This window comes from Pteronotus mesoamericanus, unplaced genomic scaffold (assembly GCF_021234165.1).
Source record: "Pteronotus mesoamericanus isolate MK-2021 breed Mesoamerican mustached bat unplaced genomic scaffold, CSHL_Meso_final contig_164, whole genome shotgun sequence".
Classification (NCBI taxonomy): Eukaryota; Metazoa; Chordata; class Mammalia; order Chiroptera; family Mormoopidae; genus Pteronotus; species Pteronotus mesoamericanus.
In genome coordinates, this window is record NW_026555065.1 from 30,408,139 (window position 1) to 30,436,117 (window position 27,979).

The 27,979-nt window shown below is 39.2% G+C and overlaps 1 protein-coding gene across 1 annotated transcript in view; it reads right to left on the reverse strand.

Annotated features, from left to right (window-relative positions):
• AVEN (apoptosis and caspase activation inhibitor) overlaps positions 1-27,979 on the reverse strand; it is a 182,773-nt gene that overhangs the window by 141,646 nt on the left and 13,148 nt on the right. The window contains exon 2 of the mRNA XM_054565624.1: positions 1,474-1,651. Coding sequence (XP_054421599.1) covers positions 1,474-1,651 — 178 coding nt within the window. The remainder of the gene's footprint in view (positions 1-1,473; positions 1,652-27,979) is intronic.

Below are 27,979 nucleotides of genomic sequence, written 5' to 3' on the forward strand. Positions count from 1 at the left end.
TCTCCAACCTTGATCGAATAAAAGTGCTTTTAAACCCAAAATGGCGAAAATGCAGGTAACAAGAGAAAAATACTCTTCTGACTGGCAAAAAGTTGAATCACCGATGCCATCAGCAAACCTCTACCTAAGGTGGTTATACTGTATGTCCCATAAAAATGACGACACCAGACTGAACCTGCTCTTCCGACTCACACCCTAATACCCACTCCACTTCCCTCTTTCTTTCCAACTATTAAACAGGGAAAGAACTCCTCACGTTATGAGTCTTAGTCTGGTATAGGCACTCAAAAATATAGGCAGATAGGAAAAAAGGCAGGATTCAAAAGCAACTTAAAAGGCGGGGGAAAAGAGAATTTGAAACTGAAAATATTTTCATTTTATTTCACTGCTCCTCACACTTTAATCCTTTTTTTAACCTGGGCATTTTTTTTATTGAGGTTACTGTAGATCCACATGCAGTTGTAAGAAATAATACAGAGAAATCTCATATGCTTGGCCCTGTATCCCCCAATGAAAACATTCTGTAAAACTAGAGTATACTGTCACAACCAGGGTATGGACATATTGACACCGGCAGAGTCCACCAACCTCATTCAGGCTTTCCCAGGTTTATTTGCGTTCACTTTTGTTTGTGTGTGTTTAAGTTCCACATAATTTTATCACTCGCCTGGGTGTTGTATCCCCCCAGCACAATCAACATAATGATCGGTACCAGCACCACGTTCTGTCGCCCTTTCACAACCACATTCACTTCCCCCCTCCCATCCCTAATCCTTGAAAACCACTAATCTGTATTCCATTCATCCTTCAAATTCTTATGTTTCACCCAATAGGAAGTAGCCATCTATACAACCAGTCCTGCCCCATTATTTCCTGTAATTAACTACTCTCCAATTTCACACTGCTACACATCACTCAAGGTGAGGTCAACCTTAAAAACACAGCTTGTTAAGGAAGGAATGAGTTCTTCATCCTATTGAAAGAGAAGGCCTGTCCAGGGCAAAAGTGAAAAGGTTCGGTATTCAGGTGCATGTGTGTCTAATATGTGCATATCCACTAATATGCACATTCCTGACTATAAAATAAGGGAAAAAAGAACATATATTCTAGAAACTCTATAAAGCCTTTTATAAACCTAAGTACCGATTCCTCTGAAATCAAAGAAAACAGTGCTGTTTCTCAGACTGCCCACTTGAGAGGGGCATAGTTCAGCATTTTTCATTTCTATAAAGACTTTTATCCATTTCAACCACAACTTAAGACTTTTACATCAGTACATGGAAACCCTGACTTCCACTTAAAGAAACGCCATTTTTCCTTGCAATGTGTTAGACACACTGTCCTTTACTTGCATTTAAAATCCAAAGGGCAAACGATGAATTGCTAGTTACTAAGATACAATAGAAAAAGGGACATAAATGTCTATGCAACTTTCATAGCACTAACCAGTATGCAAGCAACTGGAATTCATACCTGCAGAGCTGAGAAGAACACTGAAATCTGTCCCCCTCTGGGATTCTCCACTTTCATTATTGCCCTCTTTTTCAGTATCTTGATATCGATCCCAGTTAGAGACTATCTTTCTTTTAGAATAATTTCCCTGTTCATCATTCTCTTCTCCATAGGTCTCTGCATCGCTGTCATCTTCAACCTGCAATCATTAGAGACAAATCAATAGTCAGTGTACATCTTGACCTAAGTAGTCTTAGCAGTAAAATAAAAAAAAAAAAAAATAGTACATAGGTATCACATTAGAAAGCATGTTTACAGACCAAGCTCTTAAGGATATTAAATAAAATTTCAAGATAACCCCATTACACCAGACTGTACTTTCAGGGTAAATTTTCATTTAGCTTTGAAATGACATTCTGGGGAGTTCCTACCTAAAAAAATGTGTGTAACTGATCTCACTAAAGTCTGCCCCAGTGCATCCTATTTCAATAGTTGTTTCCTCCTACTGAAATAATCAGAGCTGTAACAGTCTTAAACTCGAAGGACTTTAGGATGGAAATCAACCCTTTCAATTTACAGATTTTACAAATACTCCATAAATATGTTATATTGTGAGCTTTAAATGGGAACCCCACTCAGATGCATCCCAGAAGAAGTTTCCTGTCTTAGGCATTATAAAAGGCTGAGAGCGCATGCAGGACAATGCAGAATGTGAGAAATTACAAAAACTAAAGGGCCTAGTTTCATCAACAAATAAACTGCAAGGGAAAAAATGGCGGAGGAAGAGTAAAAAACCCGGAGATTAAAAGGGCTCAATGAAGATGACCAGCTGTGATGTCGGAAACTTACTTGCACTCTGGTTCAAACAACACAATTGGAGAAAATCAGTTATGAGGCAATTGGAGGAAGGTGAGCAATGAATACATATTTGATTATATTAAAGATACGATTTTATTTTTTTATTGTTTGGTATGATATCAGTATTGTGCTATTTTTATGTTTTTATCTTGTGGAAATAAATAGTGAACTATTCATGAATGAAAAGATATGATGTAGGATTTGCTTCAAAATAATGGGTGGAGAGGAATGGTGGGTAGAAATGAAATAAACTAGGCATAATTGACATTGCTGAGGCTGGATGATGGGCACACGAAAATTCATATTATTCAATCTACTTTTGTATATGTTTAATACTTTCCATAATAAAAAAATTAAATTTTAAGAAAAGAGATGCATGCAGAACCTAAAGACACAGTTCAAAAAGTATGCTAAAAACTATAAAATCTTTATCAAGAAAAAAACTTGTGAAATATACTAAAACAACCCAACTTTGCAGGATAAGTTAGTATATACTTTTTTAAAAATAAGTTTGTATTAACACAGAAACAGGACATGTGACATGTGCATTGCAAAAATTAGGAGGGAGAGATGAGCGAAAAAATAATACATGAAAATCCCATCTTCCCAACATCACCTAAAAGTATCACTTCTACTCCTTATTGCATACACTTCCATTTTTTCTATCTATATATTTATATATAATTTTTTTTAGTAACCAGATTTTTCTCATCAACATTCTCCACCTCTCCATTTCAGTAAATTTTATGTCATATGACATCCAGACTATTTCCAAGTTTTCCCTGGCCCCCAAAATTTCTTTTACAGTTGGTTTGTCCAAGCCAGTATCCCATTCAAGACCATGAATTGTATCAAATTTTTTGTCCCTTAAATCTCTTTGAATACAGCACAATCCCTAATTTTATGACATTGATTTATTGAAGAGCCTAGTACAGATAGAGCGCAGAAGGACTTACCTGTCTGCCTGCTTGCTTGTAGTGCTTATTTACACCTCAGTTTATTGGAAATATTCAGATTTTAAAAATCTAAAACATCTAAATGCTCAATGGAGTCAAGTTAAATATTTTTTAGCTAAAATGTATTGTAGATGGTGCTCTGAACTTTATGTTGTGTCACATCAAATGACATGATAAAGGGTTGAGCCAACATAGGTGATGCTAAGATTAACCTATGAGTTTGGGTAGTGAAGACTGATCCACCCACTCCTAGCATCTAGGAATTTCTCTGGGTGGCCTTACTTTGGTCCACTACAAATTTCTAGTTCCCCATCAACCATTCGCCTAACAGATTTAACACTAGTCAGTAATCCTCACCGAATCAAATTTCATAAGTTTTCTTAAAATGCCAGAGTAATTGACCTTTCAAGATCAGTCTCAGCCCTCAAATACCATCATAAACCTCCTTGGCAGCGCAAAAACAAAAACGGCAATCTACAATATAATCTAGGCATTGCAAAGATTGCCTGAACCCTGGAAGTTTCCTGCCATTACCAAAAGTTTCTCAGAAAGAAAAGATGCTAGCAGATGAAAGGCATGTAACTGAATGAGATCTGTTATATAAATAACAAATACCAGGAACATTCTAAAGAAAATAGCTTTGCAACTAATGAGATATGGGGATTAGAACTAGAGCTGAAAGTACTAGAAAAGCTTAATCTGGGAAAATCCAATATTCTTTTGTTGGCCCCCTGAGTAATCAGTGTTTAGAGAGGCTTCCCCAGTCAGTCAGTACAAACTTCTGAACATAGCTGTAACACATAGCAAAAAATGTAAACCTGGCAAAGTAATTAGCCTGACATGAAAGAGGGCTATGATCTGAAACACCTGAGGAACTATTAACTCGAAACAAGCACTGACATGGGAGACAGGAGATCTAGACAGAATTAATGGCCCTGCCGTCATCATTTAACATTTATAGTGTTTATAATAGGCTTGGCTTCACATAGTGAATGACTCACTAATCCCCAACTTAGAAATATCACTGAACAAGGATCTCATTATCCCCACCAATTGCAGAAACAAGGACAGTTGTCATTAGCATCCATCACAAGAGGATAGTAAGAAGTAATGAAGTTTAGAAGACACTTGCTATAATTTACAGAAAGGTGTATCATAAAACTCCTAAACATTTTATGTTTGGTTCATTTTGCAAAGACCTGAGACAAAATAATACATGCAAAGTCTCAAGATGAAGAGAAAGAACAGAACAAATAAAAAGTACTGATGAAAGCAATGTGAAAACTATGAATCCAGGGATGGGCAAAAGTAGGTTTACAGTTGTTTGTACAGAAAATATATAATACAATAAAAAAATTCTGTTTTGTGTACTCACAACTGTAAACGTACTTTTGCCCACCCCTGTATACAGACAGCATTATTATACTAACATCATCATTCCAAAATTTGTCTGGTGTATAATAAAAACTATAAGACACTGATGAAAGAACGAAGACACAAATGGAAAGATATTGTGTGCTCATGTACTGGAAGAGTTAATATTGTTTAAATGTCCACATTTGGGTAATTCGTAGATTACCCAAAGCAATCTACAGATTCAATGCAATCCCTATCAAAATTCCAAAGGCATTGTTCACAGAAATAGAGCAAACCATCTACAAATAGAACAAATTTGTATGGAACCACAAAAGAACCCAAATAGCCAAGGCAAGCTTAAGAAAAACATCAAACTATATTACAAAGCTCTAGTAATCAAAACAGTAATGATACTGGCAAAAAGGAGCCACATAAATCAATGGCACAGAATAAAGAGCCCAGAAATAAACACAAACATACATGGTCAACTAATTTATGACAAAGGACCCAAGAACAGCCTTTTGATAATGCTGCTAAGAAAACTGACAGCACACTATACACAAGAATCAACTCAAAATGAATTGAAGACTTGAAAGTAAGACCTGAAACCACAAAATTCCTGGGGGAAAAAACATATCTTGTTAGGTCCCTGACATCATTTTTGGCAATGATGTTTTGGACTTGACACAAAAAGCAAAGGCAATAAAAGCAAAAATCAACAAACGGGACAACAGCAAACTATTCAATAAAAAGCTGCTACACAGCAAAGGAAACCAACAAAATGGAAAACCTACTGAATGGGAGAAAATATTTGCAAGTCATATATCTCATATGGCCTATCCTCCCACAGCTGATTTTAAAAGCAATTTTATAAAACAAAGTGTACATAATCATATTCTACATGTTATAGGCCTAATAATATACTTGCCAATACCAGCTCAGAGGAGGTGAGTGGGAGCAAAACTGTACTGGACTAAGGAAATGACTTCACAGGGGGAACTCAAATACACAGAAACAAATGAACAAAACTAGAAATAGTAAATGAGAAGGCTACTGTAACAAGAGCTTTAAGTGTGTGCTTGCTCTTCTGTCTTCTCTAATAGTCTTTAAAAGACATAAAATTACATAAGGTAGGTATTTTAACAATGTATTGTTGGTTTTATAACATATAGGTATGTAGAACAGTAACACAGAAGGGAGGAAAGGGAATAGTCTATATAGGAGTATTATTTCTTTTATCTCACTGGGTTAGTATAAATCCAAAGCAGATTCTGAGAAGTTAAAATGTATACAGTATTTCATTCATTTATATAGGCAACCTCTAAGAGAGGACTAAAAAGTGAAAAAATAATTAAAAAATTAAAGTGTTACATTAAAAAATTCATTTCATGCAAAAGGAAGCAGCAAAGGTAAAATAGAGGAACAAAACATACATGAGACATATAGAAAACAAACAGTAGACTTCTGGCCAAGATGGAGGCATAAGTAGATACACTTTGCCTCTTTGCACAACCAAAAGAAGGACAATGACAAATCTAAAAACAAAATATAACCAGAACTGCCAGAAAATCGAACTTTATGGAAGTTTGACAACCAAGAAGTTAAAGAGGAAACATTCAACCAGACTGGTAGGAGGTGTGGAGACAGGCAGCCTAGGTGGAGAGGACCTGCATCAGGGCAGCAGCTGGAGGACTGGGCAGGCGAGGCTGCGGCTGGAAGACCAGGCAGAGGAGGAGGTAACTGGGGCACAGGGCGGGTAAGGCGGCAGCTGGAGGACCAGGTGGGAAAGGCCACAGCTGGTGGTCCATGCAGTTCCACATTCACATACGAATAAACCAGGAGGAACATTTGGGGAGCAAGACAGATCGCGCAATCCAGTGTTCCGGTGCAGGAAAAGAAAGCCTCAAAACCTCTGGCTGTAAAAACCTTTGGGGGTTGCAGTGGTAGGAGAAACTCCCAGCCTCACAGGACATTTGGAGAGTTCGTTGAAGAGACCCACAGGGCCCTAGAATGTACACAAAACCACTCACCCAGGAATCAGCACTAGAGGGGCCCAATTTGCTTATGGACATTGGGGGAAGTGACTGAAAGCTGGGGAGAGCCCAGCAAGTGCCACTGTTTCCTCTCTGACCCCTCCCTCACACACAACGCAGCGACATGAGTTGGCCCACCCTGGCGAATACGTAAGGCTCCAGCCCTTACAATGCAACAGGTGCTTGAAGACAAAGAAATATGGCCCAACTGAAAGAACAGATCAAAGCTCCAAAAATAGAACTAAGTGATAAACAGATAGTCAACCTATTAGATGCACACTTCAAAACACTGGTGATCGGGATGCTCACAGAAATGGCTGAATATGGTCACAAAATGGAGGAAAAAGTGAAGGCTATGCAAAGTGAAATACACAAAAATATACAGGAAACCAACAGTGAAGGGAAAGAAACCAGGACTCAAATCAACAATTTGGAGCAGAAAAAAGAAATAAACATGCAACAAGAACAGAATAAAGAAACAAGAATTCAAACAAATGAGGAGAGGCTTGGGAACTGCTGGGACAAAGTTAAACATTCTAACATCTGAATCACAGGGGTGCGAGAAGGAGAAGAGGAAGAGCAAGAAATTGAAAACTTATTTGAAAAAATAATGAAGGAGAACTTCCCCAATCTGGCAAAGGAAATAGACTTCCAGGAGATCCAGGAAGCTCAGAGAGTCCCAAACAAGTTGAACCCAAGGATGCACACACCAAAGCACAGCATAATCACATTACCCAGGATTAAAGATAAGGAGAGAATCTTTAAAGCAGCAAGAAAAAAGGACAGTTACCTACAAGGGACTTCCCATAAGACTATCAGCTAATTTCTCAAAATAAACCTTGCAGGAAAGAAGCAGCTGGAAAGAAGTATTCAAAGTCATGAAAGGCAAGGACCTACATCCAAGATGGACAGATAAAGTGCGTCCCAGATGAGGTCAAGTTAAAGGAGTTCATCATCACCAAGCCTTTATTATATGAAATGTTAAAGGGACTTATCTAAGAAAACAAAGATAATCAAAAATTAGAGTAAAGTTACAACAAACTCACAACTATCTACAACTGAACCTAAGAAAAACAAAAACAAACTAAGCAAACGACCAGAACAGGAACAGAATCACAGAAATGGAGATCAGAGGGGAGGGGGAAAATGGGGGGAAAATGTACAGGGAATTAGAAGCATAAATGGTAGGTAGATGCAAAATAGACAGGGGGAGGTTAAAAACAGTATAGGAAATGGAGAAGCCAAAGAACTTATATGTACGACCCATGGATATGAACTAAGCGGGGGCGGTCAAGGGAAGAGGTAATGCTGGTGGGAGGGGGGGTGCAGGGTGAAGGGGAATAAAGGGAAGAAAAAAATGGGTCAACTGTAATAGCATAATCAATAAAATATATAAAAATAAAACAAAACAAAAGGTAAAAGGGCAAATATTCAATTATATAAATAACAATAAATGTGAATAGATTAAACAATTCAATAAAAAGGCAAGTACTAACAGAATGAACATTTTAAAATCCAACTTATGCTGCCTATAGGAGACACTTTAAACTCAAAGATAAAAATATCATTATAATAGAGTATAGATGTTAAAAATTTCATGCCAGTAGTATGTAAAAGAGAGCTGTACTGACTATACAACTACCAGAAATAATAGACTTTATGGCAAAACTGTTATAAGAGATAAAGAAGGACATTCTACAAGGATAAAAAGGATCTATGTATCATAAAGATATAAATACAGCCCTGGCTGGTGTAGCTCAGTGGACTGAGTGCCAGCCTGCAAACCAAATGGTCACCGGTTTAATTCCCAGTCGGGGCACATGCCTGGGTTGCAGGCCAGGTCCCCAGTAGGGGGTACACACGAGGCAACCACACATTGATGTTTCTCTCCCTTTCTCCTTCCCTTCCCCTCCCTCTAAAAATAATAAATAAATTTTTTTAAAAAAAGATATAACTATAAACATATAAACAGATGCTAACAATAAAGCCCCACAATATATGAAGAACTGACAGAACTGAAGGGAGAAACAGTATAACCATAACAGTTGGAGACTTCAACACCCCACTTTCAATAATGGATGGGACAACTAGACAAAAGGCACCATTTGCATGACAGAACCAATAAAAAGATTTATTCCTTGAGGCTGTGGTCCTATTTAACATACAACTATAATTCATATTAACTTACAACTTGCTTAATTTAACTGACTGGCCTATGAAAAGTGTGTTTGGGCAATATTCTCTTTAACATATTCTCTACTGTGTGTGTGGTGGGGTCGGGGGAGGGAAGGGGACAATGAGGGGACTGAAAGGTAATGTAAAAAAAAAAAACAATAAAAATTAAATTAAATAAGTAAACAAAATATCCTCTATCATTTCTTTCAAAAAAAAAGCAGTAGTCTGCCAAGAGAATATTTAAAAGATGATCTTTATCATGAAGAGCCCTCAGATAAGCCCGTAAAATGTCAGAAGTTACTAATAATATCACACATCGAGACAACAAATCCTATTTAAAGTCTTTTATACTCAGGAACCTAGTTTTTGAAGGTTCTACTTTTCTCTGGAGTAAAGGAGTGTAGAAAAGGCTTTCCTGCTTTAAAACTAATAAAGGAGGCTGAAAACAATCACCCATTTTTTAACAACTTCCTATGTTCCTTACAAAATGTAATTATGCCACAGAAGGAAACAAGTAGGATAGAAAGAAATGGGAGAGAATACATCTCAGGAAACCCAGGAACAGAAAGTCATTGGAAACTAACTTCAGTTAATGTCAAATATATCCAACCAAAAATGTTACAATGTTTATAATTGGAAAATTATATTAATTTGCCCTACTTTAAAATTTTAAAATGTTATCAGGCTTTAAAATATATTATTGTCTAATTACTTTTACATTTTTAAACCATTTTTAATTTTACATATTTAGGCTATAAACAGCAACTGCTGTTTCTCTATTAAAAAGTTCTTTTTAACAGAAAAATTCATAAACCATTATAATTAAAGAGTTAAATGACAGCTTTTGTTATCAGAAAAATATTCTAGCAAAAATAGCTCTACATATTATTTCAAGAAGCTAAATTTCAATTAAAAATTAATAAAAAATATATTATTACATAGTATACATATATAGTAGAAAGGATGTTTCCATTTGTCATTGCATATTAAATACACATTAGAGCATGGTCATATTTGAAAAAATATTAAATGCAATATGTGGCCTATATCTAAATTACCTATTGAAACTTGAACAATGTACATTGAGCTCCAAAGTACTGTGACCACTAAGAATGGGGAAAAAAGTGATGTAGACTCAATTCAAATTTGACTGATAACAGCTTCTTTTCTGTCCCTTCTTGTGATCAGTATGAGAGAGAAGAGGGTGTAGAGGGATCTGAGAACAGAGAAAATGGGGTCCCAATCCTCCGAGCAGCTGTTCAGTGACACTTCTCACAGGCCTCTTCACTCATTCTGAATCCTTATACTCTATCATCTTTCTCCAATTGTTTATATCTTTCTCAGGTGGGTAATCTTGTTTCAGAGAGTTGGCTAAAAATAGGTGGCAGAGAAAGGTAATTACCATTTGCTGGCAGCCCACGCAAGAGCTAGACTTACTGTAATGACCTTCAGAGTTCTTTGCTTCCATGATTTAAGGGTAGTTTGGGAAATTAAACTGCAATAATTGGACTAATTGGGATTTAAACTATACTTCGGGGAAGTCCTTTTATATGGAGTCCTCGTGGGAAGGAGAGGGAGAGTGGCAATAGAATCAGGTTCATTTTATCTACTTTACAACTTGAGCTTCATGCAAGAATTCAGGCTAAAACAGGTTTAAAACTACCATATTAATCAACATTGCGAGTAAAATTCTAATATAATATAGATTAATGTCAACAGTTTTGGGGGTAAAGAAGGAACCATAATTAAGACAAGTTGATTCTTGGTGTGGTTACCATCTAAAAGTTTGTATTTTGCTTTGTTGATCTTTTGACTATACACAATAACTAGAGATTCAAAACGGAGGCTTCCGAGGAAAAATTTCCCTTTGTTAAATAATTTAACTGAAGGGTTTTATTTTTTTTTTAGTTTTTTTATTGATTATGCTATTACAGTTGTCCCAATTTTTCCCCCTTTGCCCCCCTCCAGCCAGCACCCCCCATTCCCTCAGGTCATCCCCACACCGTTGTTCATGTCCATGGGTCATGCATATAAGTTCTTTGGCTACTCCATTTCCTACACTGTACTTTACATCCTCATAGCTATATTGTAACTATCGATTTGTACTTTTTAATCCCCTCACCTCTTCACCCATTTCCCCAAATCACCATCCCATCTGGTAGCCATCAAAATGCTCTCCATAGCCACGATTCTGTCTCTGTTCTTCTTTTTGCTTAGTTTGTTTTTTAAATTCAATTGTTGATAGATATGCATTTATTTCCATTTTGTTGTTCATAGATTTGATCTTTCTCTTAAATAAGTCCCTTTAACATTTCATATAATAATGGTTTGGTAATGATGAACTTCTTTAGTTTTTTCTTGTTTGGGAAGCTCTTTATCTGCCCTTCAATTCTAAATCATATCTTTGCTAGATAGAGCAATCTTGGCTGTAGGTCCCTACTTTTCATGACTTTGAATATTTCTTGCCAATCCCTCCTAGCCTGCAATGTTTCTTTTGAGAAAACAGCTGACAGTCTTATGGGGACGCCCCAGTAGGTAACTTCTTTTCTCTTCCTGCATTTAAGATTCTCTCTTTATCTTTGACCTTTGGCACTTTAATTATGATGTGCCTTGGAGTGGGCCTCTTTGCATCCATCTTGTTTGGGACTCGGTGCTTCCTGGACTTACATGTCTATTTTCTTCATCAAATTAGGGAAGTTGTCTTTCATGATTTTTTCAAATAGACTTCCAATTTCGTGCTCCTTCTTTTCTCCTCCTGGCACCCCTATGATGTGAATGTTGGGATGCTTGAAGCTGTCCCACAGGCTGCTTATTCTATCCTCGTTTTGGGGTTTTGGGTTTGGTTTGTTTTTTTCTTTTTTTGGATTCTTTTTTCTTACTGTTTTGCATGATTGTTTTAGCTTCCTTATGTTCCAAATCATTGATTTGATTCTCAGCTTCATCCACTCTACTGTTGTTTCCCTCTTTTTTTCAATTAGTGTAATCTTTCATTTCTGACTTGATATTTTATATACTGCTGAAGTCCTCGCTAAGTTTCATGATCATCCTTATAACCAGTGTTTTGAACTCTGCATCTGAAAGACCGCTTACCTCCGTTTTTTAGTTCTTTTTCTGAAGTTTTGATCTATTCTTTCATTTGGACCATGTTTGTCTCCTCATTTTGGCAGCCTCCCTATGTTTCTTTCTATGTATTAGGTAGAGCTGCTATGACTCCCTGTCATAAGTGTGGCCTAACTTATGAGGTATGTCCTGTAGGGTTCAGTGGCACAGCCTCCCCTATCACCCAAGCTGGGTACTCAAGCTGCGTCCTTCGTGTGGGATGAGTACACCCTCCTCTTGTAGTTGAGCCTTGATTGCAGTTGGCAGGTCAATGGGAGGGATTTAACCAGGGCAGTCAGATGCAAGGATTGGCTATGACCACTGGCCACCAACCTCTGCCCTCCATGGAAGATCAGCTGTGCAGAGGCAGGGTGGTGGTGCTCTGACGTGGTCTGTAGCTGTCCACTGGGTGTGCAGGCTCTGGGGTTTCCCAGATGGTGCAGGCCAATGTCAGCCCCCACCTGTGTTCTGCCCAGAGCCACCCTGCATGAGCTGGAAAGCAGTCTGAGCTGGCTGCTACTTGTGCTGTGCTTGGAGATTCCCAGGTAAAGCCAAACTGTAAGTGTAGGCTGGCTGCTGCTATTGCTGGGCCTAGGGCCACTTAGCAAGAAGTTCAGGGCTGGGGGCTCACTGAAGCTGCCTGTAGCTTGTTCGATAGGATTTAGGAAGCTGTGAAGCCAGAGCCAAGATCAACCATTCAGATGGAAAAGTCATATGGTTAAGTTTTGGTGGGCCCATAAGTTGGGTGGGATCAAGTCTCAGGGGATCTCCAGGGTGGGGCAAACAGTGTTAGCCAGGCTGATGGAGTCTAAGATGTGGCACCAGCCTGCCAGCTCTATCACTCTGTGAGTTGAGCACTCAGAAAGAGACAATGGCCTCCACCTGCCTGTCTGTCCCCAGCTCTTGCCTTGATGCCAGACACTTCAGTTCCTCCCTGATGCCACTGGTGCCTTTCAAGCTGCTACCCCAGTGCTGAAGCTCAGAGGGAGTGAATCTGAATAAGTCCGTGTGTGGGTTCTTTAAGGAGAACTGCTTGGGACTCCAGGAGTTTCTCCCACTGACTCAAACCTCACTGGTTTTTGCAGCCAGAAGTTATGGGGACTTATCTTCCTGGCACTGGATCCCTGGGCATGGGGGCCTGGTGTGGGGCCTGGACTCCTCACTCCCGAGATATCCCTCCCACATTTTTATCCACAACACATGTTCTACGCCTGTTCCACATCTTCATCCCTGTGAGTCTGGATGTATATGGTTTCCTTAATTCTGTAGTTGTCAGACTTCCATTCAACTTGATTTCTGATGGTTCTGAGTGGTTGTTCTACATTATTTGTTGTAATTTTTATGTGGTTGTGCAAGAAGGCAAGCCATGTTTACATATACTGCCATCTTGACCTGGAGTTTGGATTTTACATACATAAAAATATTCAGCCTTCATAGGAAGGCTGCACATATGACTCAGAGCATTCCTGAGTACTCTCCCCGGCCAGAGTCAAAATAGTTACACTTTTTCTTAGGGGCACGTGATAGTTCCAGTGCATCTCCCTCTGTTCCAGTTTCCCTGGGATTGCACTGCATGGGCTAAATCTGGCCACTTTCAGCATTTCTTTTGACTCTGTCTCAGCTAAATGTTCACCTCTCTTAGCTTCCAGCAGAGAGCTGGCTTACTTGGTTACTGAGGTTTTAATGTCATCACCCTCCATTTTCCAGAAAAATCACAGACTACTAAATAGCAATTTACCTGGCCAACTTTAAGGCTCACCCCAAACCTTCAAGTCACCTGAGAAAGAACTTAATTAACAGGTAAAGAATTATGAAACTAGAGCCCTGGCTGGCTGGCTGGCTGGCTCAGTCGGCTGGAGCATCATCCCATGCGTCAAAAGGTTTCAGGTTTGATCCCTGATCAGCGCAAACACCTAGGCTGTGGGTTCAATCCTTGGTCAGGGTGTGTAAGGGAGGCAACCAATCGATGTTTCCCTCTCATATCAACATGTGTCTCTCCTTCTCTCTCTCCCTCCCTCTCCCTACCTTCCTCTCTCTCTAAAAGCAATAAAAACATATCCTTGGATGAGGATTAAAAAAGAATTATGGAACTAAAAGGAACTAGAAGGAACTAGATTTTCTTGAGTAGTTACTGAGTGCCAGGCACCAGGTCACAGAGTGGGGATACAAAAACAAATAGGACATGGTCCATGGCCTTCAGAGCCCACAGTCCTGTAAGGAAATCCGAAAAGTGAACATATACTTAAAGCAGTGTGGTATGTGCTATGATAAAGCATTCATGAGATATTATGGGAGCACAGAAAAAGCACCAGCGATGGGGAGTCCCCAGGACCAGGCTGTGAGCCAGGGAGGTGGAGGAGGAAGGCCTTCAGGTTGAGGGAAGAGTATAATTCAGCTCCAGCCATAGACACATGACCTGAGATTAGTCTAGTGAACGAAACTGCCACTATCTCCTGCCAGAAGGTGGTCCCCAAGGTCAGAGAGATTTAGCAAAGAACATGCTTCTAACCAAGGGATAAAGCTATTCAAAACCAAACCCAGGGATGTCAATAATGGGAAAGTACGAAAAAAGAAAAACACGTACAAGGATTCTGGGAAGGTGGTGGCAGTAGCGGCAGGGTATTTTAGTTTCCGCCCCTCCCTGAATAAACATTACATAGAGCAAGTAAGACAACAAAATCAAAACTCTATGGAAAGCATCCACAAAACCTAGGTGGCAAGGTATCTCCACCAAGCCCCAAATATGAGCAAGCAGGAACAAATTACCAACAGTCACAAGATCTGCTTGGCACCAGCACCATGAGAGGAGGCAGTGGGGAGCATCAGGGCCTCTGAGAGACCTGAGCATCCCAAAATAAACAACAGGTACTGATTGAAAGCTTTCTAGTTTGTAAGGCCTATTGAGAACTGCTGCTAAAAACGTTGGGCCTCAGGCTCTCCGATAGCTGGTGAGTCCAAGTTCACAGAAAAGACTGAAGGGGCTAAGTGAGTGGGCCCTATGACGTGCCAGAAGAAACGGGGCAGAGCTGCTTTGCAGGACAAAACTCCACTCCAAGAGAAACTGCTGGGGGTAGAATCCAAATTGAGCAGAACAGGGACAAGAAAAGGGAAAGGGCAAACGAGGGCCAGGTGCCATGAGGGGCATGGGGGAAGGCAGGGACATCCAGATACGAGAAGGTCCACATTTTGTACTTCAGAATAACAGCAGAGGGTGCTCCAGAGCCATGGAATCTGAAAAGCTATCCATAAGTGTCCCTGTTAAAAGTTTGGGAAAACTGATTTTACATGAAAATAAGGAACAATGAAGGATCAAGGTCAAATCCCATACTGGGTTGTTATAAGGACAAAGATAAGGATAGAAACAATTTTATAATAAATTTCATAAAGCATCCAAAAATGTTTATTAAAATACAATTTCACTGTTCTAAGTATATAACTAGAAATTTCACCCTCAGTCTTTAGGAGGAAATGATTTAAAAACAAAAACAAAAAAACAGCTGTCCAGTCTCCATCTTGTTCAGAGACATCAGCCCATAGCGGGTAGCGGGAGGGGGCAGGGTGAGAGAAAGATGGAAAGAATCTGAGAACAGGAAAGAAAAAAAAGGGTAAACCAATCCACAAAACAACTGTTCAATGACTCAGCTCGGGGGCTACTCACTCCATCCCTTTCTTCCTCCAAGTTCTTAACTCTTTCTCATACGTGTTACTTTGCATCAGAGTGTCATAAAAAACGAGAGGAAGGGTAAGGTGATTACCAGTTGCTGGCAGAATCAGGAATGCAGGACCGCACGGCTCCCCTCGCCATCCCCAGCTCCTCAGACGCTCTTTACCTTTCCTTCGGACAGTACACCCAGATCTGACAGCCACCACCAGGTGGGCACAGAACTGGAGGCAATTTTCTATTTCCTAGGTTCTTTATCAGGAAAGTCCACAGTACTATCAGATCAGCACAACAGATTTTTTTTTTTAACTTATGTAAAACACTCATTATAATACAGATAGCCACCGAGACAGACTCTGATGGGTATTTTTTTTAATCTCACATGCTCAGTTCTCCCCTTCCTGTTAATTCAGTCTTTGCATGTGGCGGTCTCTTTGCTCTCACAAGTGCCCCCCTTTTCATTCATGCTACACTTTGATGAAAAGTATCTTAGCAATAATTATCCCCTGAACTGCAAAATGTAATCTGAATTTTTCACAAAATCTTTCTAACAGCATTCAATCCAGCCAAGAAACTTTTCTCCAAACCTTTGAGCTCGCTCTTAGCTCAACCCAAGTGTCTCTCCATGTGCTTGTATGCTCCAGAGTACATAAGGAAGAAACCACTGAAATACTGGGTTGGCCAAAAAGCCTGTATGGTTTTTTCCATAAAATAAGAGACACATTTTTCATTTTCACCAATAACTTTATTGGATTTTTTTAGTATGTTGGCCATCTCCTGAAATTGGCTTCTAGTGGGTAGCCAAGGTGCTGCTAAACGTCTTCCAATGCATAATGCAGCTCCACAGCAAAGAATCATTGGGCCAAAATGTCAATAGTACCAAGAAACTTTGCAAATCACTTTTGACACATTCGAACAGTCACAGCACCTTCTCCATATAATGCACAATTTTTGTGTGTGTGTTTCTGTTGCATTTTTACCTTTCTTGAAGTAATAAAGCATAATATGCCAAAAATGTTGCACATTTTCTTCCATCTTCAATATTAAAATGGCTGCACAAAATTTACCAAATTTGATAAGTTTTTTTAATGAATGCTGATATGACAGCAGCTGTCACAATACAACCTAACAAAATTATTTTGAATGAACTGAAAGACAACTAAGCATTACCAGAGCCATCATACAGAAAAAACTAGATGAACTTTTTGGCCAACCCAATACATAGAGAATCCCCCACTCTGGTGAGCTGCTCCATTTTACAATAGCATAGGTATTTTGACAAAGACAAAAGGTTTGTTTCTGCTTTACATCCAAGTTCTAAATCACTGCCTTCTAAACCATTGCTTGGACTTATAAAAATAATATGATTTTCCAAGTGTCTTTTTACCTGCCATGAACCTACCCAGCCCAGATTCACCCACTCAGTCCATGTGTTCACAATTCATCAGAAAGCCTAGAACAGAGTACTCAACTCTCCCTACGAAATAAAACAGCAAAATAACCACCAGCCTGTGCCATTTGAAATAGCATGGAAAGGTCCTCCTTGTTCAAATAAAGTTAAACTGTTTCTTCAAAGATGTCCTTTACCGTCAGCTATTCTTAAACGTTTATCACTTAAGATTTTTCATGCAATGTTCCTTTTCCCATGTAGCTAACAATTCTAGTAAGATGCCAATGACAAGGTGATTTCAGTAAGACTCATTCAGAGATTCCAAAAGGACTGAAAACTCTGCTGCCCAGCAACTATTTATTCTAGGAACACTTGGAAGAAATGCAATGTCATATGCAGTCCTTTTGTAGGCTACTGTGCTTTATCCAATGCACCCAACAGGTTCAATAAACTTTTTTTTTTAAGTAATCTACTCTTTTCCATGCCTTTAAATAAAGATTTTACTGCTAGAGAACATCCTTTTCTACCTTTGGAAGGGCCTTCTTACCAATACCTTTACAAAATTGCTCCATAATATTAATCTAAGGAGACAAATTGGAAATTTGTTTGAAACAATACTCCCTCTCTTAAAGCATCCTGTAGATATCTGGCTTAAGCCACAAGGCTTTAGAGATGAAAAGAAGTTCAGAAAAGAACTTGGCCAAGGTCTTTACAACAGAGGAAGAGCGAAAATCTGCCTGAAGTGCAATCCAGTGTTTTTGCAAATAAGTCTCTTCACTGAGCAAAATCTTAGTAAATAAATTATTTTCTCTAACGTTTTAAGTCTCTTAGTTTCTAAAGCCTTTGTGAAGGTTCTACTCAACACTTCTGGCGACCGATCCAGGGCTGATGATTCAAGACTCATCTTCTGAGCTGCAAAGCTGCCCTTCTCCAGAGCATTTTCTCAGTCCAATGAGATTTTGCTTCCTGGCAATTGTAATCATTTTTAGTCAAACTCTTAAAAGACTTAAAAAAAAAATTCATCTTCTGATGTGTGCAATGGCCTTCCCTAGATCAATGACACTATCTTGCATTCTCTCAAAACTCATTCTCATTCAATTATCTTATTTAAACTACGAGGAAGCCCTGAAAGACAGGCATATCTTCCTTACACATAATCAATTATATATATGCACACAGGTGAAATGCAGTTGAAATAGTCCATATACCCACTCCAAAATCTTACCAACCACACAAGGAAACAAATCTGACCAAAAAACTTATTCACTGCAACCCAAATCATTGAAAATAGCAAGGTTCACTGTATGGGGGAATGGCTTGATAGTAAAAAGTCACCAACAGAAGAAAAAAATGTGAACAGAAACTGGGGGGAGAGGGACACACATAATCAATGACAATAAGGAAAAATATGCAGTTAAATAAGGGAGTTAATGAGCACTTCTGCAAAACCTGTCAAAAGTAATTCAGAGCAAACAAAAACAGAAGATATCATCCCATGACAAACTGGTAAAATGTGAAAAAAAAGGAAACTATACTAAACAGGTGTAAGTATTCATCTATCCTTGTTAAGTACAGGATTAAGGCCACCATCTGGCAGAATACTCTTCTCACCCCACCTCACGGCTCATTCGGGCGGACTGCAGGCCTCACTGTACTCGTATTACTGACTGGCAGGAGTTGCGCCTGTGCAGCTAGAAACTCATGTGCGGTCATAAGATTTCCGCCTATGACATCATTAAGGTCCCTTGACTACATTCTAGCTCTCTTAATGGCAAAAAGCAGTAAATTTAACAAGGTCAAACTTCAAATGCTACAAGATATTACATCAACATCACTCTTTAGTTGTTCTGTCTTATAGGACAAGGGTCACACTCAAGCCCTGGCAGGTAAAAGCTGCTTAACTAGCAATTTCACAATACAGAACAAATGGGCCAGCATTCCCTTCCTTTTAGGCACATGCCTCAGATGGGACACACTGACCAAGTGATGAGGAATGACTCACTGGGCCAATCATCTCAAAAGTCTCTTTGTCCACTCATTTTACCAATACTTGTGAAAAATGTGATGCACCGTCCCACCTTCTCTAGCTTTCTGCCATTTGAAGCTCCTCTTTGATTTTGTCCTTCTTCAGTCCTTCCCCGATGAACAGAATTGTGTAAAGTGCATCATATTTCTTCTGTGGGCTGACTGAATGTTTTGTATGTTAAAATTGTTTCTCTTCGAGAGCACCTACCCAGACAACGTAAACATGAAGAGAAAGGGACGTGAGCGCTGACAGCTTGTCTGTTCCTGAAAGTCCTTAGAAATCAAATAACTACTGCAACAATCAAATGCGGAGACTTAAACTGCAAATATTTTGTAACAGGTGGAATAAGACGGCCTTGTTTGCAACAAGATCAAGTGCAGGCGTTAAACCTGAAACCTACTTTTGCCACAAAACATGTGACATTTCAAAGAGGCTTGGCTGGCACGCTCTTCTTTTCTGGCTGAACTGTGTTCTCTTCCTCCTCAGCCATCAGCTGAAGGACAGCACGGCTACATATTAGCAAAAACACCGCCTTTCTTTCAAGCCACACTGTTTCAACCAAAATTGAGAAATAACAAAAAAAAAAAAATGCACTTTTCAGAGGCAGAGTGATTAGAGAATTTCCCCATGAAATGACAGAATAGTATAATCTGCATTTCTCTGCAGCAGCCTTTTTCAAGCGTGACCTTTAGGAAGCTCTTCCAACACTGGGGAGGAAAGAAACTTTAATTAAAAGAAAGGGCAGCAGAGATGCCTAAGGAAGGGAGAACGCTTTTTCCCTTGCAGCAGTAGAGAAAGGCGGATTTTCTCAAAGCCCCCAACTCACAAGGGCAAAACGCAAATCCCAGGATCAGGGTTACACAGAGCACACAAGCTGAGGGCCCTGAGGCTGGGCCACGGCACAGCTCGCCTAAATAATTGCACGTTGGTAAAATTCCCTCAGAGTTGGCAATACCAACATTACATGTGCCCTATCTTTTCTAGAAGTGTGAGGCTCTCTCAGCTTCAGAGAGATTTAAACCAACAGTTTATTCCACATTCTCTAGTTCCCACCAACGGTGTCCAAAAACTCTTTTCTGGAAGAAACACAAATTAAACTCTAATATTGCTTTCCTCAAATAAGCATGCATGTGATTTTATTGGGTTGGCCAAAAAATTCGTATAATTTTTCCCATATAATGGCTCTAATAGTACCTGTCTTTAACTTCATTTGAAACAATTTAGCTAGACTGTATTGTGACAGCTATCATATCAGCATGCATTTTAAAAAAAAACTTATCAAAATTGGTGAATTTTTGTGCAGCCATTTTAACACTGAAGATGGAAGATACACAATATTTTTGGTATATTATGCTTTATCATTTGAAGAAAGGTAAAAATGCAACTGAAACACAAAAAAAAGATTTGTGCATTGTATGGAGAAGGTGCTGTGACTGATCGAATGTGTCAAAAGTGATTTGCAAAATTTCTTGGTACTACTGTCATTGTGGCCAAATAATCCTTTGCTGCAGGGCTGTCTTATGCATTGGAGGATGTTTAGCAGCACCCCTGGCCTCTGCCCACTAGAAGCCAATAGCGGGAGTAAACCAACATACTCAAAATATCCAATCAATAAAGTTAATGGTGAAAATGAAAAATGTGTCTCTTATTTCATGGAAAAAAAACATACAAACTTTTTGGCCAACCCTATAAATAACAGTGGTTCATTCCTGTTCATTGCCAAGTTGCAGTCCATGGTATAGAGCACCAATTTTCAATGTTTTCATTTCATGGCACACATAAACTAATTATTAAAACTCTGCAGCACACCAAATTAAATATTTTTGCTCGTCTGACAAAAAAAATAGGTATAATTTTGATTCACTCACACTGAACAGCTAGGATGTTGACTGTTGTCATTTTTTTGACAATCAAGAAAAAGAGGTCAGTGCCCTTGACCAGTCAGGTATTGCATGGTTTAAAAATTCTTGCAGCGCATCAGCTGAAAAACTCTGATACAGATATACCTAAATTTGTGTATCCATTCATCAGTTAAAGGATCTTTGGTTTTCAGCAATTTTGAAAAGAAGCCACTATAAACATTCACATGCATAAGTTTTCATTTCTTTTGGGTAAATACCTACCTAAGAGTGGAACTCCTGAGACATAAGATAAGTTTATATTTAACTTGATAAGAAAGTGCCGAGATTTGATATTGTCAGGTTTTCTAAACCATTCTAACATACATACAGTGGTTTTTCATTGTGGTTTTAATTTGCATTTTCTTAATTGCAAATGATGTGCAGCATCTTAGACTATTTGCCATCGATATATCTTCTTGAGTGAATTGTCTGCTTAAATCTTTACTCCATTTTTTAAAAGACTGTTTACTTTTTTATTGAGTTCTGAGCGTTCTAAATATTCTCTGGATACAAATCCTTTTTGGATATGTGATTTGAAAATATATCCTCCCAGCCTATGGCTTGTCTTTTTTTTAATAGATTTATTCTTCAGAGCAGTTTCATGTTCACAGCAAAATTGAGTGGAAGGTCTAGAAATCTTCCATATACCCTCAGTATGGCCTATTTTCTTATTTTCTCAAGTGTCTTTCCAAGAGCAGCAGTTTATTGTTTTCATGAAGTCCTATTCATTTATCTATTTATTTACATATTTATTTATTGCAGATCATGCTTTTGGTACTCTAAGAAATTTTTGCCTAACCCGAGTCACAAACATTTTCCCCTATGTTTTTATCCAAAAGAAGAGCCATTAAACTTCCACTCCTTTCAAGACAGTTTTACTCATGGGCACAGTTATTTATACAATAACTGCTTTAATGTCTGTCTAGGGTTGGCACTTATTGATTGCCTTTTGCCTCAATAATTACTCACATTCTGATATATAGTGAAATTTAGGCATAGAATAAAATTCTGAATATAAAGTCGCTTAGACTGTTAAAAACAAAGTTATTTTAACTCTGTTAAAAATCCTCTGGGGGACATTATGATTTCACATATTTGTTCCACTTTATCAGGCAATCAATCCGGTTAGGTTCAGACAATAAACTCTGTTTCATCTTCTCTGGGCAATGGCCCCAATGTCGTCTCAGCTCTCAAGGCTTTGGCTGCCTCAGGTCCATATCTGCCATGCTCAGCTCAGGACAAGGCCCGGCCTCAGGCCCATTCACACACAACGAGGGAGTCCCCTCTCTAGGACTGCCCCAATCCCCATCCCAAAGAGGGGTGAGGTGTTTCTCTTGGCGTTCCAGCTGCCCACATTGCCCTTCAAGGGCAAAGCAGAGAAAAGAAGAGAATAAAAAGGCGCACTTTCCCACAACTCTTTGGACTGCAAGGGCCTCTTTGACCCAGTGTGCCTGGCCAGAAAGACAAGATTTCTAAAGGCAGTTCAGCTGCTACCACCACCAACTACCCTAGCTCTCCAAGGAGGTTCCCCCTCGCCCTGCCCACTGTGATTCAAAAAAGAGGGACACCCCCATGCTTTCCAGCTTGCATTTTCCTGGATTTCTGGCCAGAAAGATGGGGTTACTCCAGATGTTTATCTGCCTCTGGACCACAGCGGCAGATCTGAAAGCCTGCCTTGGGCTCTGGGCCAATGAGAAAAGAAAAACAAAGGGAAACTCGCCCCACTGGTCCCCCATAGAGGTAGGTCACCTCTCTGGGTTTTCTCTGCCGTCTCAACTTGTCATTTTTTCTTGACTTCTCTGAGTCCTCAAGTAATCAATGCGTCCCCAGTTTACCGCTGCAATCAGCAGGAGAACAGGCCATCGGGGGCTGCCTTCGTCTTGGTCGTGTCCTCCCGGTAATTTCACTGTTACTTGCTGAGGCAGCATCCCACTTGACCACTTCACATCAGGAGAGCTCCTGCACACCTGAGCCCATCTCGCCTTCCACCTGATGATACTGCTGGGCAGAGAAAACCCTGCCACTGATTCTTATAAAACCGTGACATTCAGCGCACACTTTTATCCTCCTCTTGGGTGTCACTATTTATTTCATACCCTTAAAAAGGAGAAGGGGAAGAACAACAAAGCTCCCTTCACCTCTGTAAGCCTCCGTCTTTTGCCTTCCCTCCCAATCACACCAGTCTTGGGGGCGGGGCGGGGCGGGGCGGGGCGGGGCGGGGCGGGGGGTGGGCGTGCCGCGGTTAACGATTCACTGCAATCAGCTGCTCACCAGGTTTGGCGATAGAGTCTAAGAAACAGAAACCAATCTACATGTGTTCAGGCTGTTAAAGGGCATCAAAGAAAGAAAATGTGTTAGAAATTCTGAAAGATGCTTCTTTTTTTGGCAGAGGCACTTAAACATACTCTGGCTTTTTCTGTTGATGGCAAAATCAAGGACTGTATCCAGGGAGGAGCCTTTAGAGTGGGTTTGTTTCAGAAGTACAGCTAAACCTATCCTCCCTTTCCCTCTTGCAGTTGTTAGAGCAAAAGCATAAACATGCTAACAGAAAATGAATGTGGATCTTTCCAGGAAATAACACGACTTAAATACAGAATCCATTATCCAGTCACACAAATAGCTACTGAGAGCCTGTACCCCAGTAGCCACCGTTTGATGTGGGTGGGACACATCAGGGAACAAGGCAAACCCCCTGCCCCGATGGAGCTTCCGTTCTACTGGCGGCATCAAACAACAAACAAATGAGTAAATAAATATGTAATGTCTGTATAAACACATAAAACAGTGATTTCACATAGTGACAAATACTACAAAAATAAAGAAGGGTAAGGGGTTGGAAAATACTGAGGGTACTGTTTCATACAGAACAGAGGATCCTCTTCAAAGATCACACTTAAGCAGAGAACCAGACAGGACAAGGGAGCAAGCCTTGCCAGGTTCTGGGGGTAGGAAGCAGAATGTTCCAGGCAGCACGTGCACAGGCCCTTGGGAGAGAACAATCCTGCCTCAGGCAAGAATCAGAAATAAAGCGAGTGTTACAGCTACATTGGATTGAACTTGAAGGAAAGACCAAAGTAATGAAGCCTAAAAGACAAGCAGCCATCAGAGCCGGAAGGGCCTTGCAGAGCCTGGTAAGGATCTGGAATGTATCCTAAATGATGGGAAGGCAGACTTATACAGACATCAAAATGAAAGGTTTAATCTCACGATCTTTCTCACTCTCCATCCCAACCAAAAAAATTACTTTCAAATTCAGAGGTAAACTTAATGTACAAATCCACTTCAAACTCAGTCTTAAGAGATCAAGAAGTCAAAACAAAGTCGAATCACAAATTTAAAGATGAATGAAGCATAATCCATCCCAAAAATAACGTTATGTATTTCATAAATAATAATCTAAAATACCCAATTATTCCTTTTCTACTAGAAAATTATAGGACTACATTTAGCTTTTTAACTTGCATTTTTATTATAAAAATCTTTAAAAACAGTACGCCAAATCCCCAGGCACCCATAATCCAGCTTCGACAGTTATGAATAATTTTCCAGTCATGTTTTTAATTTATCACTCCCTACCTTCCTCAAACACACTCACACATATCTATCATTTCACCCATGGTAATTCATTATGTACTTCTTATATTAAAAATGTCTTTAAATATAAACACAATGCCTTTTTCATATCTAACAAAAGAAACAATTCCTTAATATTATCTAATACCTGGTCTATGTTCAAATTTCCTCCAAATGTCTCAAATCTTTCCTTTTACATTTGGTTTATAAGAACCAGGATCCGAACAAGGCCAACGTGCTGCACATGGTTAGTACATCTCTCTAAGTTTCCCTTAACCTATGTTTGTCCTATAAAATTTTCCCACTCTCTGGATTTGACCTATTGCTTCTTTGTAGTGTCCTTTAACTTGTTCTTCTACCCCACTGTTTCCTCAAACTAGTAATTGGATTGAGTGGCTTGATTACAGACCAGTTTAGCTTCCCTTGGTGATTATTGTTTAGATCTATTAGTTCTTTAGGAGCTGAAAATGGAAGTTTTCTATCATTTTTTTCTGCATGTACTAGGCCCAACTTGTCTATTTTTTTAAAAACTTTCATCATCAACTATTTGATTATCCTGAAGTACAATTCATTCAGGAAAGGATAATTGCTAAATTCTTTCCCTTAATTTATCATTGTTCAGAATTGTGCATTGTTACCTAAGAAGCTTCCAAAGGTAACCAATGGGGTGGAAGGGGGGGTGGTTCTATCAATAAAAATTCATATTTAGCGTATCTCAATTCATTGCATTTATTAATCTCATTGATGCTCAAACAGTCCCAATTAGCAGGAGCTCCAGTAGCCTTTAACAGTTTCTGCCCCATGGCTGGAAAGAGCCTTTTCTCCAATATGCCTGGTTCCTTTAAGTGGGAAATAGGATTTGGAAACTATTCAGAGTGCTAAGAGTGTTCACTGCAACTGGGTTGTCTTTGCTTCTGGCCTTCTCAGTGGAAAATACATACCTAAAAAGACAAAAGTAAATCTAAATTTATATAGATATTTCCATTCCGATATAAGATTTACAGAGGTTTTAACTGCTTCAATTTTTATAGTAGTATCTCTTTACTCTGAAAAATCTCAGCTGCTAACATTAACATAACTATTTATTTCCTTTAACCTGCAATATGTACATATAAATGTCAACATAATGATATCACTAACAATACTAACAATAAGGATATTATGTACAATTTAAAATTTCTGTTAAGTACTTATCTTCTTAGGATTTACCCAACGAGACATACAGAGTCAAAATATCATTTTAGATTCACTCAAAATAATTCTTCTCTGACTAAGCTACACTTGATAGATTCATTTGGGGGTTTTTGTTGCTGTTATTTGTTTTGTTTTTAATTACCAGTATTTACCATTCAGCTTTAAAATGAGGATTTGCCCCTCACCCCTTGCCATATGTTACTACATATAAGGAGCAGATCAGTGATATTTTCAATGTTTGCAATGGCAGAAACAATGAACCTGTCACACTATTTGGTGTTGATCCTCAAAACACAGGATCCAGCAAAAAATGTAGGCCTGTATTGTTAGAAAAATGGCTGATTCTAGGACTAGAGCAAAAAGAACACAAGATGAGCCTGGAGCATCTAATACGTAGTAGTAAGTTGAAAGTAGAAAGTTTTCTTGCATACACACACACACACACACACACACACACACACACACACACTGATGAGGATATGTCAAAGGAGCACAGGTGCACAGGAGACAAGTGAAAGAGATCCCAATGGCCAAAGCTGGAACAATTTGAAGGACAAAGTTAGTAAATTAGTATTGGGTTATAGCCCACAGTATAAAATAATTATCCATGAGTCCATACTAGCATGGATGATTAGGTAAATAAGTAAATGGGGTAGACAAATCTCCCATGCAAAAAGAATTCCAAATATATTACATAGATACTCCGCCCTCAAGGAGACAGTTGTGCAGAGTACAGTATGGAAGGGAGATGGGAGTAACTTTCCAGTGAAGAAACCTGACAAATAGTACCTCAGCCAGGTGAGCGAGGTCAGCATCAACAGTAACAAGTCACACTGACAGTATGTACTCTTGATATGATGTAATGACGGTATTTTACCTCCTACCCCAAAACCTCAGTCTAATCATGAAAGAAACATCAGGCAAAGATAAGGGTGTATCAATATTGGTTCATTAATTTTAACACATGTACCATACTAATGTGAGATATTAATAATAGGAGGAACTGGGTACAGGATATATGGGAACGCTCTATATTATTCTCTCCATTTCACTGTAAGTCTAAAACTGTTCTTAAAAATTATAAAACATATTTTTAAAACTATATATGCAGCATACTTGTTCTGAGACCATGTACCAAAAAAGCAATCACCTTAACCTATGAGTTGTTTCAGTTGACACAACAAGACTGATAATCAGATTCTAGTCAGCTAAGCAATTGAGATTGCACTGAATGTCTTTGACGTTTTCTGAGCAAGCTCTATCCACAACTCGCTCTAACTCTTAAGTGTGTGGACAAGTTTATAAAATACTTGTTAGGATGTTTACCTCTTTAAATAAGTTCACAATAGCAATATCAAAAACAGTGGTACCTCGGTACTTGTCAGCTTCAGAACTTGTCAAACCTGGTACTCCTCTCATTTTGTCATGAAAAAGTGTTTCAGCACTCAGCACTTGCTTGCCACTTGTCGCACTTGGGAGAACGTGTATGAGTCACAACACCTCCCCGTGAGAGAAAATGCTTCATCACTCATTGCTCGCTTGCCACTTGTTGGAACGAATTAATGATGAGTACTCGTGAGGTACCACTGTAATTACTATTATGCGTGAACTGGAGCTGGTGATAAGAAAAAAGCAAATACTACACAGATTTTAAGTTTGAACTGAACAAGAGTATGAATGTTGTATCCCAGAGCCTAAAATAATCCAGAAGTCTGAAATGATGGCCCAGATGTAGGCTAAGTATAGGCATGACACACCATATGTAGCTCAATCATTGGGGGGGCAGGGGGGTCATATTTTAGAAGGGAAAATTATGTTTATTATTGACCATAGAATAGGCGAGATTTTCGTTTTTTAACAGAGGGGTTGGGTTTAAACAGCTGAGAAACACAGAGCACAATTCCACCAGGAAAAAAAAAAAGGCTGAAAAACAAGAACTCCAGTATTTTTTCAAAACAAAAAGTTTTTTTTATACCCTACCAAATATATCACTTTCTGCCTGTGATGGGCAAAATGACAGACCCCCAAAGATGTCCATGTCCTAACCCCTGAACCTGGTATATGTTAGGTTACACAGCAAAGGGGAATTAAGGTTGCTAATCAGCTGACCTTAAAATAGGGAGAGTCCCATGGATTATCCAGGTGGGACCAATTTAATTACAAGAATCCTTGCAAGAGGAAGAGGGAGGAGGGAAAGAGGCTGCCATGGGAGCAAAGTCAGAGAGATGTTATGCAGCTGGCTTTGAAGACAAAGGAGGCAAGGGCCAGAGACAGAACGGGGCAGCCTCTGGAAGCCAGGAAGTCA